The 20,142-nt window shown below is 26.1% G+C and overlaps 3 protein-coding genes across 3 annotated transcripts; 2 read left to right on the top strand and 1 right to left on the bottom strand.

The window, feature by feature from the left end:
• Positions 1–1,864: 1,864 nt before the first annotated feature.
• Positions 1,865–5,746, bottom strand: LOC112600533 (conserved oligomeric Golgi complex subunit 1). The gene is made up of 15 exons (XM_025347785.1): positions 5,400–5,746; positions 5,185–5,316; positions 4,984–5,123; positions 4,731–4,867; positions 4,471–4,666; positions 4,173–4,317; positions 3,949–4,114; positions 3,718–3,887; positions 3,439–3,660; positions 3,180–3,318; positions 2,713–2,865; positions 2,505–2,650; positions 2,284–2,443; positions 2,096–2,218; positions 1,865–2,019 (listed from the first exon to the last, which is right to left on the bottom strand). Exons 1-15 carry the CDS (start codon positions 5,543–5,545, stop codon positions 1,903–1,905), a joined length of 2,292 nt encoding a protein of 763 aa, XP_025203570.1. The 5' UTR covers positions 5,546–5,746; the 3' UTR covers positions 1,865–1,902.
• A 151-nt stretch (positions 5,747–5,897) lies between these two features.
• LOC112600656 (mediator of RNA polymerase II transcription subunit 25-like) lies at positions 5,898–17,505 on the top strand. The gene is made up of 19 exons (XM_025347947.1): positions 5,898–6,231; positions 6,364–6,409; positions 6,484–6,608; positions 6,677–6,887; positions 6,970–7,115; positions 7,750–7,882; positions 9,361–9,721; positions 9,993–10,033; positions 10,088–10,354; positions 10,423–10,562; positions 10,629–10,791; positions 10,874–11,065; positions 16,012–16,168; positions 16,243–16,373; positions 16,434–16,595; positions 16,652–16,741; positions 16,803–16,889; positions 17,014–17,235; positions 17,313–17,505. The coding sequence occupies exons 1-19, from the start codon at positions 6,113–6,115 to the stop codon at positions 17,436–17,438; spliced, it is 2,919 nt and encodes a 972-aa protein (XP_025203732.1). The 5' UTR covers positions 5,898–6,112; the 3' UTR covers positions 17,439–17,505.
• LOC112600515 (ATP-dependent RNA helicase WM6) lies at positions 11,699–13,441 on the top strand. The gene is made up of 2 exons (XM_025347758.1): positions 11,699–12,740; positions 12,854–13,441. The coding sequence occupies exons 1-2, from the start codon at positions 11,886–11,888 to the stop codon at positions 13,268–13,270; spliced, it is 1,272 nt and encodes a 423-aa protein (XP_025203543.1). The 5' UTR covers positions 11,699–11,885; the 3' UTR covers positions 13,271–13,441.
• Positions 17,506–20,142: the final 2,637 nt, after the last annotated feature.

Below are 20,142 nucleotides of genomic sequence, written 5' to 3' on the forward strand. Positions count from 1 at the left end.
CATAACTTAATGGAATAAAATGTACCAGTTTTCAAATAACATTGTAGTATGCTGCTTATTATTATTGATATTAATATTTTATTTATTCTTTTGTCAAATGCATTTTTTTTTTATCTTCCCTTATTTACATATTTACCTTCAATTCACAGGTTAGTATTGTTATCATGTAAATAATATGTAAAGGTAATTTGTATTTAGTACATCTTGTTTTAAGGTCAACTGGTATATTTTTAGATGCTAAAATCAGCAACTGGTTAATACTCCATTTTCCCTTACCTTATTTGTAACCTAATGGGGCGGCGAATTGTTAGTAAAACAGCTATTTTTATAATTTTGAAATAATATACTATTGTGTGAGTGTAGTGTAATTATTGTTTCAATAAAATCATAATAAGTGTTAAAACTTTTTTTGTTTAAGTAAACCAATTACTCAAAAAGTTTGGAAACTCTTGATTATTATGTGCATTGTGCATATTTTAATACCTACATGGAACAGTAACAGATAACATTGCTTTACATTTATAATGTAAAATAATTAATAACTTTATTATTTTATATCATAATTTGTCATTTCAAATTATCTAATTACTATTTCTAAACTTGTTAAACATCTGTATGGATGTAAAATGAAAAAAATATGTATTTTTAAGTGTTTGCTATTATTGTTTTATTCTTCAAATGGAAAGATGTGTACATTATATAATTAAATATTTACATTACATAGATTTGTGTATTGTATGCATATCATAAATGCTAGTAGACTTTATTGCAGAAACAGCGGTATAAAATAAAGCAGTCTGTATTTTTATAATTGACCAAATAATTTGAACAGCCAAAATTATTAATTTTATGATGAACCAGTAAGTTGATTTATTGTTATTAAAGTTACTATAGGTTACTATAGTAATATAGATTAATTTATTTAAAATTTACAAATGTTAAACATTAAACATACCTTCTATCTTAACATTTAAAAACTTAAAGTTATAATGAATATTCCGATTAAAATAGGAGTTATTTTTAATGTATATCCATTAATTAAAGGTAATATCTACCATCAATGGTTTACCTAATAATTACCATTTTTCACCATTAGTATCATTCAACCCAAAAAATGTTACATATGTAGTACATGAAATTACTGATGTACTTTTGTACACACATTGGTGCACAAATATACAACAATAATACAATCTCCAATATTTTTAATTTTTGAAATACTAAATATTTTTGGATTTAAACTGTTAATTAAATTCATACATGATTTCTAAGAAATTTCACAATTAATTCTCATGTAGATACACATCTAAATAAAATATAAACTTTTACACTCAATAAGTTGATCAAAAAAGAAATACATAATCACCACCAATATGTTTTAACCACTAAATAAATATTTAATTTTTCCCAATAAAATTTGGTACACTATCAGTCATAGGAAGGGCACTCTCCTGTACATTTTCCATTATGTACGTACACTAATTGACAGTAGCTTCAAAAACATTAAGACCTTAGTGGTTGCTGTATTTATCACAGTTGTTCCGTTCTATTCTATCTTTATTTTTCAATTTTACAATGTAACATTTAATTTCAAATGACTAATATCATTTTAACTTTATTAACTAACAGTTCAAAAACTGTATACTTCTAATGATACTAAATTAGGAAAATTAGTATTATCGTCCAATACATTTTTATGTTTAAAAATTCTTCAGAAATTAAACTATTTAAGAAGGTACTTAATTTCATCACAGTTTTAGTAATAAAAAAAATAAAAATGACAATTGGTATTTTATAAAATAAATGTATTTATAATTAAAATAACAAATATTTAACTTTTACATATTATTTATGTATATTAAGGAATAAATTAAGATTATAATGCAAAAATATTATTGTAACTTATGAATCTGTGACTAAAAATAATTTAAATCTGTAAGTGCTAAACATCAAGTTATTTGCTTCATCTGAAGATTCTGACTGTAAAAACTGACTAGGATACATGGTACCAAAAATACACTACAAAAAAAAAAAAAAAACATTTTATAATCTTTTTCGTGGTTTTTTAAATTTAAGCTTTATATTATGTTATTACTTTAGTAGCAGCAACAGCACGTTTAACATTTTTAATAATGTATTCATCCAAAACATCTAAATTGATTGGATCGATTTGATTTTCAACTGATGATATTTGCTCTGAACAGATAGCTGATAAACTCTACACATATACATTTTTTTTATTAATATATTACAAGTTCTCGTGATTTATATTGTTAGGGTTACTTGGTTCTCAATGCCAACAAAAAGTTGATTGATGTACTTGAGGTCAAATAACTTTTGTATCTGATATCTAGATTTCAAGGATGTCTCAAGCACACTATTATTACGATATTCAATAAATATCCATTCGATACACAAAGCAATAGTTTTTTCTTGAACAAATCTAAATTAAATAATATTAAACAAAAATTTATTTATAAAAAATTATTGTCTAAAATAATTACTTTGGAGGTAATGTCGAAGCAAGACATTTGATCATATTGTGAATAAAGTTTTGTAATGGAAATGTAGGTTGATTTGGAACTTGTAATTTGGACACAACTAGTTCTCCACTTTCTTTCTCTACTTCTATATCCAAGATGTCCCACTTCTAAAAACAAAACACCATGTAATATAAAGTTATAGTTATAACATTAGTTTTTTCTATTATACCGGAATTGTAGATAATTGTTCTCCAAGTGTAATTGGAAAAATATTTCCTTTTAAACCATTAAACATTTTTTTAGTCACTACTTCTATCCATTTATTCCAAACAACTATGGAAGAATTTTGCAGTTCTTCTTTTGATAGTGTCCAAAAATTAAACTAAACAAAAAATATTCAATTGTGTATTTCAAAGAATTAATTAAGAAAGTAACTAGCAACAAATAAATAACATTAAATGTTCTATGATATGACTTTCTATTATTAGTATTGTCTACATAGCCCACATAAATAAAAACTTAATCACAAATATTATGTCATCCTTTTTAAGAAATGTATTGAAAATATTTCTCACCAAGCTGATCTTAATTTTATTACATCATCTAAAAGGCCTAATGAATGCTCCCAAATACTCAATTGTTCATACCTTACAACTATTATTAAAGATTAAATAATATTATCTTAAAATATCCTACTTGTTGATAAGAGGATACTAAACACTGTTTTAACGTTGTACATAATATCGGCATGAACCATAAAAATCTAGCTATCAACAATATGCCAGATTCAGTAATTGTATCTTTTTCAACTAATTGTATCATACTTTTTCCCAACCTAGAAGTATTATAAAAAATATATAAATTTTATTTTCTATTCTATTATTATATGTAAAAAAATCTCTAATTTATTTTAAATAAAATAATATTTGAATTAAATAAAATTAACTTCATTAACCTAATAATAAAATTGTTACAACAATTTCCTTGGTGTAGCTTTAAAGCCCACGGATCTTCATCTTTAGAGTACATTTCACTTAACATATTTTCCAATAATAAAATCCTTCTTTCAATACATGCACACAATTCAGCTGTTCTATCTGAACAACCTATCGAACGGGTTTTAAAACATTCATCTGTATCAGAAAATAAACTATCTTGTAGGTAAGGTTCTTCTGGTCTGAAATAATAAAAAGGTTAAAAAAAGTTTTTTTTTTTTTTTTTTATCACATCTTACTGTTTTAATGCATTGTTTATATCTGAGATAATTACAGGAAAAATATCTTCCCAATGAGTGGTTAACAGCTCTTTAATTCTTTGAGCAAAAAGAGGACAGTATAATTCAGACCACAAATCAGACTCAAACGAAATTTGTTCAGATATAGCGGTCCAGTGTTGAGGGTATTCCTAAAATATAAAAATAATAAGCAATAAATGACATTTTGTTTTTTTTTGTTTCTTCTCTTACGATAGATAATTGATTTAAGTGGCGAAGAGTTGAAAAAGATTGAACACTTTGTAGAAGTTCTGTGACTTTGGTACAAACAAATGGTTTTGCCCATTCTAACCAATTACTAACAATATTAGTTATGTAGTCTTTTGATAATTCGTTGGGTGATAATGTACAATCAATCCTAAATCGAATAAATTACAATTAATAGTAAATATGAGATGAATTATAAAATAACATACTTGAATTCTTTAATGGAATTTGGTAAATATATAAGTCCAAATTTTAATGAATAATCCAAATCAATTAATGATAATACATTTTGTCCATTATTTAAAATGTTCTTAATTTGTAAGTATATCATTCCAATGTTATAAATATCATAGTCTAAAAAAAAAATGTAATAAATTAAATTAAATAATTAACTTTTTTGAAAAATCTTGAAACAAACAAAATTATTTAGTTATTAATTGCAAAATCTTATCATTAGATTACAATTTATAACAGTAATAATACTTGAAAATACATTGGTAATCTTACTTGTAAAACATAAGTATAAATTGTAAATAGTATTTATTATTAAATTACAACTGTTTTCAATATTTTTTTCAACTGAACTTCCTTCTGTCAATGAATGTTGCAACATGTTTGAACGTAGAATAATAAATTCTTTAACTAAAGAATGAGCATCTAATCTTTCTAATATTGATAAGCTTACAAAACAACTTGCTGCATTCTGTATAATAAAGTATAAGTTTAGTATACATATTGAAAGTAATTATTCTAATTTTTTATTTTACTTCAGGTGAAATTTGATCAGATAATTCTAATCTTGTTTTATCTGATATTGTAGTTTGAAAGTGAGATATTGTAGACCAAACCCTGTCCAAAAATGGTTTAACTTTTTTAAGGCCTTTAATTAAATTTTCATTCAAACCTAAGTTTAAATATATATTTAAAACATATTGATTAAAATTATATTAATTTTATTATTTATTAACTATAATTTCTAATAAACTATTTTATTTGTATGCTTAATGATATTATGCTTACTTGTTTTAACACATAAAGCCAACTGAAACAATTGAGTAGCAGTTAAATAATTTCTCGAATTCAAACAATCCCATATTTGTTCAGTTAAATCAATTAAAAGTTTTGACTGAGCAGCAAATGTATCAAGTAAATTATTTTCACTAAAGAATAAAAACATATTAAAAATAATTTATTAATGGGTGTAAGTATATTGAAAATTACCTATCTAATGTTGAATTAGGATTAGTTATGTTTATTTTTAAAATATTTTCAGTAACATTTGTTATGTCACTAACTATTATTGCCATAGAACTAATTGTGTCAGCTGCATCAATAAGATCTCGATATTTTTCGCTAAACAATAAAAATAAAATAAAACAAATTTAGAGTATAAAGCATATTTTAATATTTTAATATCAAATCATTTGTGCACAAACCTCACTAATGATTTTAGTTGGTCTGCCTTTTTCTCCACATCTTTTTTTAATGAACTCTGTAGAGATTCAATTTCAGTCAAATTACATGTCTCAAACAAATCGTTGGCGAATTCGTTGGCATTTTTCGTAGGAAATTTCGTATCCATTTTATTTTTACCTAGTGTTTCTCTACAAAACTTTAAAGTATTAACGATAGATGTGTCATAACAAGAGTTATTGATGGTATTAAAAAAATAATTGAAAATCCACAACAAATTTATGAATAATACGAATTACTGTGAAGAACCGAAAAGACGTGACAACTGACAAGCAACCAGGAATCCAATTTCCGAGTTCCAAGTGGCAAATTAAAATAAATAATAATTATATTGGTTTTTGATAAGATTTGTTTTCATGATAAGTGATAACACTATTCACTGATTTCACTGTTATGTTACTTATGTGTTAATAACATAACACAGTGGTATATACTTTTATGTACTATGTAGTATTATCTTTAGTACATAATAGCAGCCAGCAGGCAGCGAGTATTTGGTGATTTTTATTTATGTTGTAAAAAATTTAATTGTTATATTTTCTACTATAAATAATAATATAATTAATGTATGATAATAATATGATATAAATACACGAATATATTACAATATATTGAAAACTCAATAATAAATGCTTACATTTTCTCTTTGACAAAAATTACTATTTAAAAACACAAAATGGTTTTAGGCCCATTGGATCATTCTATTCAAACAGATATCATATTTGTAATAGAGAAAACAGCAATGAACACATATATAAGTGAACTCAAAACAAATTATGTGACTCCAACGTTAGAGTAAGTTACTAAGTTATCATTGATTTTTCATTATATTTAAAGAATTACTATTGAGTTTTTTTTATTAAAAGTACTAATTTACATAATTTGAAATTTTTCTTAATTGGGTGTTCTTATTCCTTTTTTATAAAGATACTTTAACCAAGGACCTATTGACGAACGAGAGTATTTGTCTGAAGTAAGTATTATTAAAATGTTTAAAAGAGTTACATTGAAATATTTATTGTAAATACATTTTGTTCAATATTACAGAGTAGCAGTGCAATTTATGGTATTGTAGTGTATGAAGCAAATGATTGTAAACCATTTCCATGTTGTCGTTCTTATGGGACATTTACAAGCCCACAAAAAGTTATAAAAATTATTGAAAAAATTGAGTAAGACTATTCATGTTTTTATTGTATTAGGCAGAGTATTAGGTTTTTAACTTAAGTCCCTTTTTCAGCATGATTGGTGGTATGGCTGAATCTCATGCTTACATGGGTGAAGGTTTAGCCACGGCCCTGGTTTTCTTTGAGGACTTGCAAGAAATCCGAGAAGCTAAGCAAAGACATTGTATACTTATATGTAATTCACCACCATATAATTTTCCAATTATGGAATGTGAAACATATGCTGGCCGTAGTGTTGATCAAATGGCAAATCTTTTCCAAGAAGTAACTATTTTTTTTTTTACTTTTCAATATCTATAAAAATTTGAAATTATTTATAAATTTAATATTTATGTATGTGTTTTAGAAAGGAATTTTACTCTCAATTTTGTCAGCTAGAAAAACTCCTGCATTATTAAAATTGTTTGAAAAAGCTGGTGGTGATTTACAAATTTCTCAAAACAAAAATTATGCAAAAGATCCGAGGCATCTAGTATTACTCAATGGATACAGGTGAATTAATTGAAAAATATTAAGTTTTAATTTAATTATAATGTTAATAAGCAACAAATTTAAAACATAAGTTATTCTTAATTAAAGTATAGTTTTATTTTCATTATTTAACTAGATATAAGAAATTGAAAATAGCATTGTGACATTAGATTGTTATCTCAAAATGTATATGTTTGTATCTTTAATATGTTATTGATTTATTTGCGTAATAATCAATATTTTATATAGCTTAAAATAGTATATTTTTTTAATTTAATGTAGGTATTTAATGCAATAATTAACATGGATAAAAATAGGGGTTCAGTGTCTTTAGAAAAATTACTAAAAAAAATGACAAATTTGAATATCATACTGCAAATTGCATTAACTACCTCCTTATTTTTGAATTAAAATTCTGTAACATATTTTTCCATTTGAAAAAAATAAATGACTTTGTTTGGAACACTATGTAAAACAAACAACTTAAACATAATATACTTTCTACTATCATGTAGCACGATGATAAAATATTACTATTTTTAATCCATGTTTTTATGAATAATAAATTGTAATATTCCAGATTTTTAAATAAATATCTAAAATGTCAGATATTTATAATATATCTATTATTATTTTTCCTTTTTATGTATTACAGTCTAAAAGAACGACCAATGAGCCCAACTCCTGCTACAACTCATTCTGGTTTATCTATGACAAGTCCATTGTCTACAAATGTTAACATAGGATCACCAGTTGCTCCATGTACTCCATTTAGAACTACTAATCCGGTATGTAATCAAATAATTGTCTATTAAAATAAAAATATAAATAAACTGAATATTTTTATAAATTGTTTGTTTAAACATAAAATATCAATGTTTAAGATACCTTTATACCATATTACTACTTATTATTCATACTTTGAACACAGGCATTTTGTTGTACATTCTAGCTTAGCCCTATTTGATATAAATCTCATCTATGCTGGAATCCTCAAGGTGTTCTAGCCTCACTTTTATTCAATTTATATACCTCAAAGAAACCCAAAACTAACTACATAATTATAGGTGATTTCGCAGATAACAAAGCTATTTGGGTGCTCTACTCAGAACCTGAAATAGCTTCACACTACATCTAATTTCAATTAAATTTACTCCAAACCTGATATAAAGATTGGGGGAGTAGTATAAATGAGTCTAAATCCATTTATTGCACATTCACTCTTAGATAAGGAATTGTCTTAAAATAATCCTCAATTCTACCTATCTCACCCACACAAAATGTCCGGTACCTAGGTTTCCACATGGATCATTGACTGACCTGGGCCCAGTGGCGGATTCAGGGCTTAATTTTACAGGGGAAAAAATTTCCAAACCATTTACAACATATAAACAATATCTCACAAATTTATATTTTATAGTACATTTTACAAAACAAAGTCTTTTATCGTATTTATTGAACGTTTGTCAACAGTCCAGTCGATATTCACCAGAACAATGATAAAGAAACTTAATAATTAATGTGCTATTATTAGACTGGCGGGAAATTTTCAGAATTGTAATATCTTACGATGTAACTGTAACTGTAACTCAAGAAATATTAATATCTATGACATAAAATATAGGGAAATTTGGGCATTTGGGGGGGGGGGAAATGCCCCCATTGACCCCCTCTTGGATCTACCACTGCCTGGGTCCATCATTTCCATATCAACCGAATTGTGCTGAATAACTGATCCTGTCAACTTCATCTCCTTCTAACCTCCAAACTTGTTAATCTAAACAATAAAATACTCATGTATAAACTTTTACTAAAATCTATATAGTCATATGGTATACAACTTTGGGGTTCAGCCAAATCATATAACATAAAAAAAATTCAACAAATAGCCAAAACTCTATAAACGCTTTCACTCAAATCTATCCAAAAACCCCTATCCTACCCCAATCTCTAACCTATCTACTCTCAGCATCCCAAGTGACCCCAGAAGATGACTAAAGCGTTGATAGATCATTTGACTGAATACATTTGTAACCACTTCACACTTTATGAAGTTCCATCGTTGGATGGATTCTTCAATCAAGTTATCAGTCTCCTTTTACCCCATACATCACGTATACTTATTGTAAAAATATATATTTACAGATTTTATAAAAACAAAAAAAAAATGTTTCATAAAGTTTTGGTTATTAAAGAAAATATTTAAATTTTGAAACATTTGTAGTTTAACACAAAAAAGTATTTATAAAATCTTATTGTTGGTCAGGTTTTGGCTATGCAAAATCAAGTTCAACAACAGCAACAACAACAGCAGCAGCAACAGCAACAACATCAACAACAACAAGCTGTTCAGGCAGCCCAACAAGCTGTAGCTGTAGCTCAACAACAACAACAACAACAGCAACAACAACAACAAGTACAACAACAACAACAACAACAAATGATTCGTAATGTAAATCAAAGTCAAAATCAGCAATACTCAAATGTATCTAATACTGGTGGTTTTTTGAGACCTCCTCAAGCGCCTCGTAGTTGGCAAATGATGCAAACCCAACAGCGTCAACCAAATCAAGCAAGTGCATTAATTGCGCAGTTAACAACACCTACATTCCAACAAAGATTAGATAGTAAGTTACATTTTTAGATTATAAATGTATTCACTTATGAGATGGGGAAATGATTTAGTGGTCAAAGGAATATAATATTTGTTGTGCTTATCACTGAATATATGGTAATGAAATTTAAAATTTTTAAGCAAATTACAAATTAGTTGATATTATTGATTATTGTTGATGATTTTACATAAATTTATTTATTTAATTATTCAAATTAATACAATTTCTAAAAGCTTAATAAATACCTAAATATTTTTTAAAATATTAATGAATGCATTTTTAGTGGCATCACAACAACAAGTACAACAGCAACAACAGCAACAAGTCCAACAGCAGCAACAACAAGTTCAACAGCAACAACAACAAGTTCAACAACAGCAAGCTCAACAACAACAACAGCAGCAGCAAGCACAACAACAGCAAGCACAACAGCAGCAAGCACAACAGCAGCAAGCTCAACAGCAGCAAGTACAACAGCAGCAAGCACAACAGCAGCAAGCACAACAGCAACAGCAAGCACAACAACAACAGCAACAAGCACAACAACACCAAGTGCAACAGCAACATCAGCAACAGCAACAGCAGCAAGCAGCTCTACGAATTATGAACCAACAACAACAACAAGTTCAACAACAGCAGCAACAAGTATTAAAAGTTAATTATTAAATAAATCATTACACCGTGTTTTATAAAATATATTATCATTATCATAGAATGGACCTGGCAGACAAACTATTTGGACAGGAACATTAGAATGGATAGAAAAATCAAAGAATTTAAATGAAATACCGAAAATAACAAGAAATGTCCCTTGTATTGTTTCAGCCAGTATAAAAAATGGAGAACCAGAACTGTAAGATTGCTATTGTTACTTGAGTATTCAAAAATATTTTCTTATAATTATTTATTTTATACATAGAAAAGCAGAAACATGGCCTGAAAAATTAATTATGCAATTAATGCCCAAGAATTTAATAGGAAGTATTGGAGGGGCTCATTTGAAAGACTCAAAATCCGTGGTTTTTCAACCTTCACCATGTGAAGCATTAGAATCTTTAACAAAGTATATGACCAGTGGATATGTAAGTTTCTTAATATCTAATTGTCCTAATTTTAATAAATACAATATCCTAATTTTTATTTATAAAACTGAATTATTTATAGGCTGGCTGTGTACATTTTAATAGTGCTCCAACTTCTCATAATTGTGATGTCAAGGTATTAATATTACTTTATACACACGATAGAAAAGCATTTATAGGTTTTATTCCAAATGATCAAGCAGCATTCGTAGATAGATTACGCAAATTAATACAACATCAAAAAGCGTCCTCAGCCATATTACGTCAAGGCCAGGTAAGATTTTTAACTAAATTAATTTGTTATAAAATTTTTATTTTATTAAATACTAATTTTTGTTTACTAGTAAGAGTATTATAAATTTATATTAATGAAATTATTTACTTAGTATTTTTAATAAAAATGGTAAATATTATTAAGGTTAACATTACAATTCTAAAATAGTTTAAAGTATTAGCAGCAAAGATTTAAATAAACGTAAATATTTGGTCTTATTAGAATGTGTAATCAGTATACACTTGTTAAAATTTACCAAAAGTTGTATACATTAACAATTTGTATCCAACTAACTTGTTATTTATTTTTATCATGATAAACTTGCTTTGTCGTGATTTTTGCCATATTACCACATAGTAGTGTATTAAATTATTATTATTGGACAATAACAAAGTTTATTTATTGTTGATTTGCAAAATATTCTATAATTTTCTAAAACAAACAGAACTAATATTTTTAGGTAGAAATATTATTTAACTATCTTTGTATTTAGTATTTACCGCCATCTATGATCAATGGTGCATACTTCGGATAGATTGTTATAATCTTTTGATGTTGACTACTCTATTATGTTGGTATTGCTAAACTGTAAACTGTTGTTTACATTCCCTATACGTGTACACACTGTTCTTAAACGCCGATCTAAAATGTCTGTTGTGTATGCCGTAATGCCGTATAAACACGCGTCGTTTGCCGATTAATTTTCTGTTTTCGTAAATTATTTTCTCTACGTACTTGGTTTCAACGTGAACTACCACTTAACATCCGTACATTCTTTATTTGCGTTCAACGCGTTACTCGCATACTCCATACCCTTATAATGGCGGATGCTGATGATCTTTTGGATTACGAAGAAGATGAACAGAACGAGACCGTCGAAAATGATGAGAAGAAACAAGCTAAAAAAGAAGTTAAGGGTAATTATGTGTCCATACACAGTTCGGGTTTCCGTGATTTTTTGTTAAAACCAGAAATACTAAGAGCGATTGTCGACTGTGGTTTTGAACATCCGTCTGAAGTACAACATGAGTGTATACCACAGGCTATGTTGGGTATGGATATTTTGTGCCAAGCCAAATCTGGTATGGGTAAAACGGCTGTATTTGTCTTATCCACCTTACAGCAATTGGAAGTATACGAGAGCGAAGTATACGCTCTAGTTTTATGCCATACCAGAGAATTGGCTTTCCAGATAAGCAAAGAATTTGAGCGCTTCACCAAATACTTGCCAGCAGTCAAGGTCAGCGTTTTCTTTGGTGGTGTGCCTATTACAAAAGACGAAGATACTCTAAAGAATAATAAGCCGCATGTAGTGGTTGGCACACCAGGTCGCATACTCGAATTGATCAGAAAAAAGAAATTGGTTCTCAATAATTTGAAGCATTTTATTTTGGATGAGTGTGATAAAATGTTGGAGATCTTACACATGCGAAGTGATGTCCAAGAAATATTTAAGAACACTCCATTCAACAAACAAGTAATGATGTTTAGTGCCACACTTAGCAAAGATATACGACCTGTCTGTAAAAAGTTTATGCAGCAACCATTGGAAGTTTATGTTGACGATGATGCCAAACTATCATTACACGGTCTTCAGCAGTACTATGTTAAACTCACTGAAAAGGAAAAAAATAAGAAATTGTTTGATCTTCTAGACGAACTAGAATTCAATCAGGTAAAATTTAATTTCTATTAAATACCTACTATTTGATTAGTAATCTTACTTTAAAAATAGTGTAGTTAATATTAAACTTGAAAACTATTGTTTATATGAATTTTTTTTTTTAGGTTATCATTTTTGTTAAATCTGTTCAACGTTGCGTAGTATTAACAGAGCTATTAAATGAACAAAATTTCCCATCTGTTGCCATGCATGGTGGTATGTCCCAACAAGATCGGTTAAAGTTTTACCAAGAATTCAAAGATTTTCAAAAACGAATATTGGTGGCTACCAATTTATTTGGTCGAGGAATGGATATTGAACGAGTAAACATTGTTATTAATTATGACATGCCTGAGGATACAGATACCTATTTACATCGAGTAGCAAGAGCTGGACGGTTTGGTACTAAAGGATTAGCAATTACATTCATTTGTGAAGAAACTGATGCAAAAGTTTTGAATAGTGTTCAAGATAGATTTGATGTCACCATTGGCCGCATGCCTAATGAGATAGAGCTCAGTTCTTATGTTGAAAGAAAATAATTTTTATATCTAGTATAACATTTTTCAAGACAATGATATTAATATGATAGCTTGACTTATGATTTTCAAGTTTTTCAAGACTTATACATTCTTATGTGTATTACTTTTTAAATGATTTACTTCATCTGTGAGTACTCATTTTAAAATCAACTATGGAAACGTTTGTCTTTTTTTTTTTTTTTTTTGCATTTGTGTATCGTGTATGATTTAATATATAGGGAGATTAGATATTATTTTCAAAATTTAATTAGAAGTTAAGATTGTACATAATAATGCAACTGACTTAATTATTAAACTAATATGCAAACTGTATTGATATGTAGTTTTTTTTTAATTTTCCAATAAATTTATCTATACCTACAAATTACCGAAAAAATCTTTTTTAAATATGTGTTCTCAAATGTTCATTTAAAGTATTACTGTATGTATAAATCCTCATAATTTATAAATAATTTATTGATTTCTACATGTAAAATATTGTGTTGAATTTTGTTTTACTAATTCAATTGATTTTTAAATTCTTAAAAGTTCATGTTTCAAGTTTTTATAAATTAACAATTTAACTGTAATTTTTTTTTAAACAAAATCGAATAATTAAAATAAGTCAATTGAATAAAAAAAATAAAAAATGTATTCATTACATTTTGCCTTTATGATTTTAACTGTGTTATGTATTTTAAATTGTGGAACCATGTTGAAATATTGCAAAATATTAAATGGCCATAATCTAAGTGTATAATTTTATAGCACCTCTTCTGTAATGTTGGATTTCTTTTATTAAATTTTTTTTTTAACCTATAGAAATACAATGTTTAATTAATAAAATAAAATAAATTATGATGAATTTTTTTAACCACCAAATTGTATATATTATTTGTGCATTTATTCTCTCATCACAACTAATAGCTCCCCATCCTAGATATACTATTAAATTAATAGAATTAAAATAAATAAATCTAATATAATAGTTTTCTTATATTGTACAATATAATTGATTTTATTTATGTAAGAAAATTAATTGTTATAATACCATGAAAACAATCGAATGGGAGAAAAAACTTCATCTGAAAATTGGGTATAGATTTCTTTATTAACAAATTATTAATTAATATCTTTAACTAAAATATTCTAAGTGCTTTATATTCTAATGCCATTCATATAATTTTAGTATTAAATGAGACTTTTTTTATTATTCAGTTTAAATTATTTAAATAAAGTAATAGTTTTAATAATTAAAATTGAAGCGTTTTTAATTTTTATAAATATTTCCACAATTCAAGTTAATTTTTTCCATTATGTATTCAAATAGAAATTTCAATCTTAAAGTTTCTAAGAGGAGGCTGTAGTGCAGCGGTTCCTAATCTTTTTTTTTCATTCTGTACCCCTAAATTTAATAATTTGTTAGATTGTACCCCTCATTATAATTTTAAACCTTTTCCGCCATTAGTCAATTTTTTTACGTATCTCAGGTTGGGAACCGTTGCTGTGGAGTATGGTGTGTAATTATTAGAAATTGCGATAAATTGATAAATCTGATTATTGGGAATCAATTTTTTATTGGATATTTTCTACATAAGATATTATGTTTTGGTATCACATAATATAAAAAAAATTATTAATTACTGACAAGCAAATAACCATTATTTGTAATTTTTCAGAGAGGTTAAACTGAAGATTTAAATTAAAACCATTTATAATTTTTTTTTTTTTTTTTTTATTTATCTTTATTATACATTGGCTACTAGACCATTAATTTACAATGTTTATAATAAATTTACAAACAGTTCACATAGGACAAGATTCTTATATTAAATTATATAATTAAATTTCCTTAAGAAGTTAATGATTTTAATATTTGATGTAATACTTCTAATAAATATAGAATGGGGTGTTTCTTTGTTGAGTCAATATAGGTATTCAGTTAGTATGGGTTTAATTATGTAATAAACATAAAATAAGATTTATGTATGGTGGGGATGGGGGTAATTTCTAGCCACGAGGTGATTATGTTATTACATACTATTAATGTGTATTGATTTATTATTTTTTTTAGTATTATTTATAATTAAACTATATATATGGCAATTAACCAAACTCTTGAGTGTTAAATCATCCAATCCTCCTGATCAGGTTTCATATATTGCACTGATCTGCTATGCTCTAGGAGCAATAAGTATTTATAAAACAGCTATCTTGCACTATAGATGTATTAACTTATAAAATATATCCAAATATTCAATACTGTTGTGTATCAATACTTATCAATAGATAAAGTGTATAAAGTTTTATTTATGTTGAAATATTGCTTTAATACAATGAAGTTATTAGCAATAAAAAGAAAATAAGATTTTAAAAGTGTTTTTTGTTGAATTTTAACTTTATCCATTTTTCTAATGATTTCAAAATAAATTAAAATGTAGTCATTTACTTTGATTTTTGTACTCTTGTTTTAATATTTGTAAAATATACTTATGGGGATAAATAAACACAATTAAACAGTTTTGATTTGTAGTCTAATTGTAGATGGATAAGGTAATATTTAAGTTATGGAGACTTGTTACGATGCCCATATCTTAAAATTCTAAGGGTGAGTCTGATCTAGATAGTTTGGATAAGTACCTAGGTATAGTTTTATGAGTTTCCAGTGTTAATTTTATATGAAAATTTAACTGTAAGTCTTTATATACAAATAAGCAACTGTATTTTTGTTCAAAATTCTAATTTTCATTATTTATTCCTAGGTTGGAATGGTAATGCCTCAAAGCAATATGCCTGGACAGTTACAATTACCACCTGGTCCAAATATGCCTGGTGGTCCAGGACCTATCCAGATGCCTGGGCTTATGCCTAACAATGCATTGACAGCTTCTTTACAAAGTCAACCACAATCTAATTTATGTTAGTAATTTTACCAATTATAAGAAAAATGCAGTACAATTTGTTTGAATAATAATTTTTGTTTTTCACAATAGCTGAATTAATGGGATCCAACAATTTTGCACCACAAAGTAATCAGGTTGTCCCTAATAGTCCATCAGTTCAAATGATGCCTAGTCCTCAACCAACTGGGCAACCAGTTAATAATCCAAATATACCTATACAAGTAAAACCATTTTAAAATAATACATTATTTGATTGCTCTAAATTTGATGAATTATTATAGAGTCCTGGAGGTGTTGGCAATGTTGGTGTTCGTCCATCACAAGGCCAATACAGTGAACAAATTGAGATGGCTAGAAAGCAAAATTTAGCCAAGATACATCAGCTTCGACAAACACTTGAAGCAGCACAACAACAAGAATTACAGTATAAGTCTCAAATGGAGGTATAAAATTGTTTTGAGCTTTATTATTTTTATTACTAATACTTTATAAATTGTAGATACAAAGTCATCAAATGAACATACCACAAATGCAACAACGTTTGGAACAAGCTCAAATGCAAGAAAACATATTGAAGTCTCAGCTAGAAGTATGATGAGTATATTATTTTTTATGTATTAGAAATATTTAAATATTATTATATGGTATAGATACGTAATCAAATGAATGTGCCCCAAATGCAACAAAATCTGGAACATGCTCAAATGCAAGAGACTATATTAAAAGCACAATTAGAAGTGAGTAAACTGTTTTAATGTGTTGGTCTATTTTTTATTTTATTATTTAAAGAGCATTTGAATGAAATATTTTTAGTGTATATTTGGGTAGAATCATTTTTATTGTTGATAATTTTGTGTCTAGCATCAACAAGAAGAACACAAATTGAGAACCCAACAATTCCATATCCATCAACAGCAACAGCAGCAGCAGCAACAGCAACAACAGCAGCAGCAACAGCAGTCAAGGCAAATGGTTCCTGGAAATCAATCACCACAAATTATGGGTAATAATGCACCACAGCAGAGAATGCAAATGCGACCCGTAATGTCCAGCAATCCTGGTCTTAGACATTTATTACAACAAGTATGATTAAATATATAATTGTTAATATTTTGATTGAGTTCAAATAAAAATTGATTACTAATTTAATATATTTTTAGCAACCCCAATACAGACAACAAATGATGGGCATGCAGCAAGTTCCTGTAGCTCAAGGCAGAACCTTGCAACCTCAACAACAACAGCAACAATATGACGAAGTTCATACCTTTGACTTTCTTAACTAATTCAATTATAAAATAACTTATAAATTTTAATTATGTATTAAGTTTATTTGGTAAAATAATGTGTCATTTTTTTTTTTTTTTTTAAATAATTGAGTGAATACTGATAAACAATTTATAATAATTTTATAAATTACTTCATTTTATGTTTATTACTAAAAGATTATTGATGCTTTATAAACAAATTTGAAATTCCTATTTATATAAATTATATTTATTATTTGTAAATAATTTCATCAATTTTTAATTTTATTAGACCCGTATAATAAAAAAAACTCATTTTTTTCCTTTCTTTATATTTTAAAATAATATGTTGAATTTTTTAAACTAATTAGACGTATTAATACTGCTAAATGCTAATTTTAATAAAAAAAAAATTGATATTTTATTGATTTAATTTTTATTTTAAGAACATAATTTAATATATTAACTTTATATCTTTGCACCACTTTATTAATCTTGTATTAAAATAATATCTCTGATCTGATCAAATAATTTAGTTAAATATTAATTTTTAAACAAGTTAGACAGTTTATGCTGAATTCCTGGTTTCCAAACATATATTTTAAATAATAAACTATCATACCATGTTCAATTTTAAGAGAATTAAGTTGCTTAGTATAAACTTGTGTGTAGAAACTTAAATAAATTAAATATTTTTTCTTTTTTTTTTTATTGTTTTTATTACACAATCTGTTCAAACTTCATACATGTGGAAGTATTCTTATAGTTCTTATAGTTACTTATTAGTAACTGTAGTAAATAAAAAAAAATACATGGCTCATAGATTGAAGAAAATTCCCATTAGTAGATTTTTGATATGAATAGACTGGTTTTTGGTAAAATTAAATATTGTATTAAAATTTTTAAAATTCTTAAAGTATTACAATTTTTTTAAATATATATATTAGTTATTTTAAATTTAATTTTAATGGAGCTGAAATAAAATTAATGAAAATTAAAAAAATATATATCTACATCCAATCAGATTCACAATCAAAACTTAATACTAATAATTACAGATTTACAGATACTGTGGATATTTATTATCTAAGGTACATATTTAATATTTATATTATATTATAAAGACATAAAGTACCTATTTATGTTTAGAAACTTGAAAGATAATACTATCATACATTAAGACTATAAACTTTTATAATAAGCCAATTTAAATAGTATTATTAAATTAAAAACACATTTTTTTTTAAAGTAAATATTAAATTTAACATAAGATTTTTGTTAACATTTAAGTAAAACTCAATCAAATATGAAAATCGCTTTTCAATCAGGTGTTAAAAATAAATACTGTCTGATTGATTCTGGTTTTTTATTATAATTTATAATATATTTTATAATAATTGATACCTACAGATTTAATTATTGAATTTTCAAAAAAGTAATTTCCTATGAACAAACATCAATAACTATGTAATTATTAGATAAGAAGGACTAATTATCAAATCATATATTTTTTATTCTTTAAACCTTTAATATATTTTTTCTGTATAACCAATATGGCGCATAAAAATAATGTATGACGTGTTTTAAATATTTTTACTTTGCAACCAACTGTTGTATAACAAGTAATAACTGCACGTCTGGCCGAATGTAAATAAAACAATGTTATGTACAGTATACCTACATTGTAATGTCATTTAAATCTCCTCCTCCCCCATAAAAAAAAAAAATGGGAAAGTGGGTACCTACTGCTCTACTGTACATTAATTTGCTGAATGAGCCATTATTATAGATGTGGTAAATTTGAATTCGATAAGATATTATTGTATGCAAAAAACGATTTCGAGTGAAGAATTTCCGTCAACATACATGGGCTATTCGCCTCTATCACTAAGTATATTATTTCGTGATACGTTTTTTGATATAGTTATTAAAGTCATAAGATTTTACTCTTAGTATTATAGTAGATTGATGGTATTCTTTTCGAAAAAATTGAATTTATTTATTTTATATTAAGTTTTTAATTATTATAATAATATGTATTTATACCATATTTTATTAACTCATATAATTCAAAATGTATTAACATTTTTTTGTAAATAGGTAGCGTTAAACAGTAAAAATAGATTCATAGTTAGGTAATAATATATTAAAATAAATCAAAACTGTCATTGTATGGAGTAAAATAAAAGTTTTGATTTTTCATGAATAATTTTTTTAAATCATAACAAAATAATTGACATTGTTAAATAAGTAAAAAATAAATAAACAAAAATAAATGTTTTTATGAACTTCTAACTATAAAAAAGAATTTTGACCCACTGATTTTTTTTTTTTTTATCAATAATTAAAAAAAAAAAATTAAGAAAATTTAAAATTTGTAGAGGGAATTAAATAGCTTAAAACAATTAATTTGAACATTTTATCATAAAATGAAAATAATAATATAAAAATTTGATGAAAATTTGATGAAAATATCAATTATCTATACTGTTATAGCGTTATAATTATTTTAAATTAACTATTATCGTAAATAAATACAATTTAATAAACATCTGGTAAACATTTTCGTAAAAATCTTCATTTTTCCTTATTTTTTTTTCAATTATAAAATTTATTTTTAGGACCTATTTGATTCCATTTTTTTAGAACCCCCCTCCCCACTACCATTTTTACTAACTACAAATTGTAAAATCAATACATTTAATTGTTCTGTTTAGAATCTAATTTATGTATTAGGTTGAGT

This window comes from Melanaphis sacchari, unplaced genomic scaffold (genome assembly GCF_002803265.2).
Source record: "Melanaphis sacchari strain LSU unplaced genomic scaffold, SCAv2.0 Contig65_pilon_pilon, whole genome shotgun sequence".
In the NCBI taxonomy this organism is placed as follows: domain Eukaryota; kingdom Metazoa; phylum Arthropoda; class Insecta; order Hemiptera; family Aphididae; genus Melanaphis; species Melanaphis sacchari.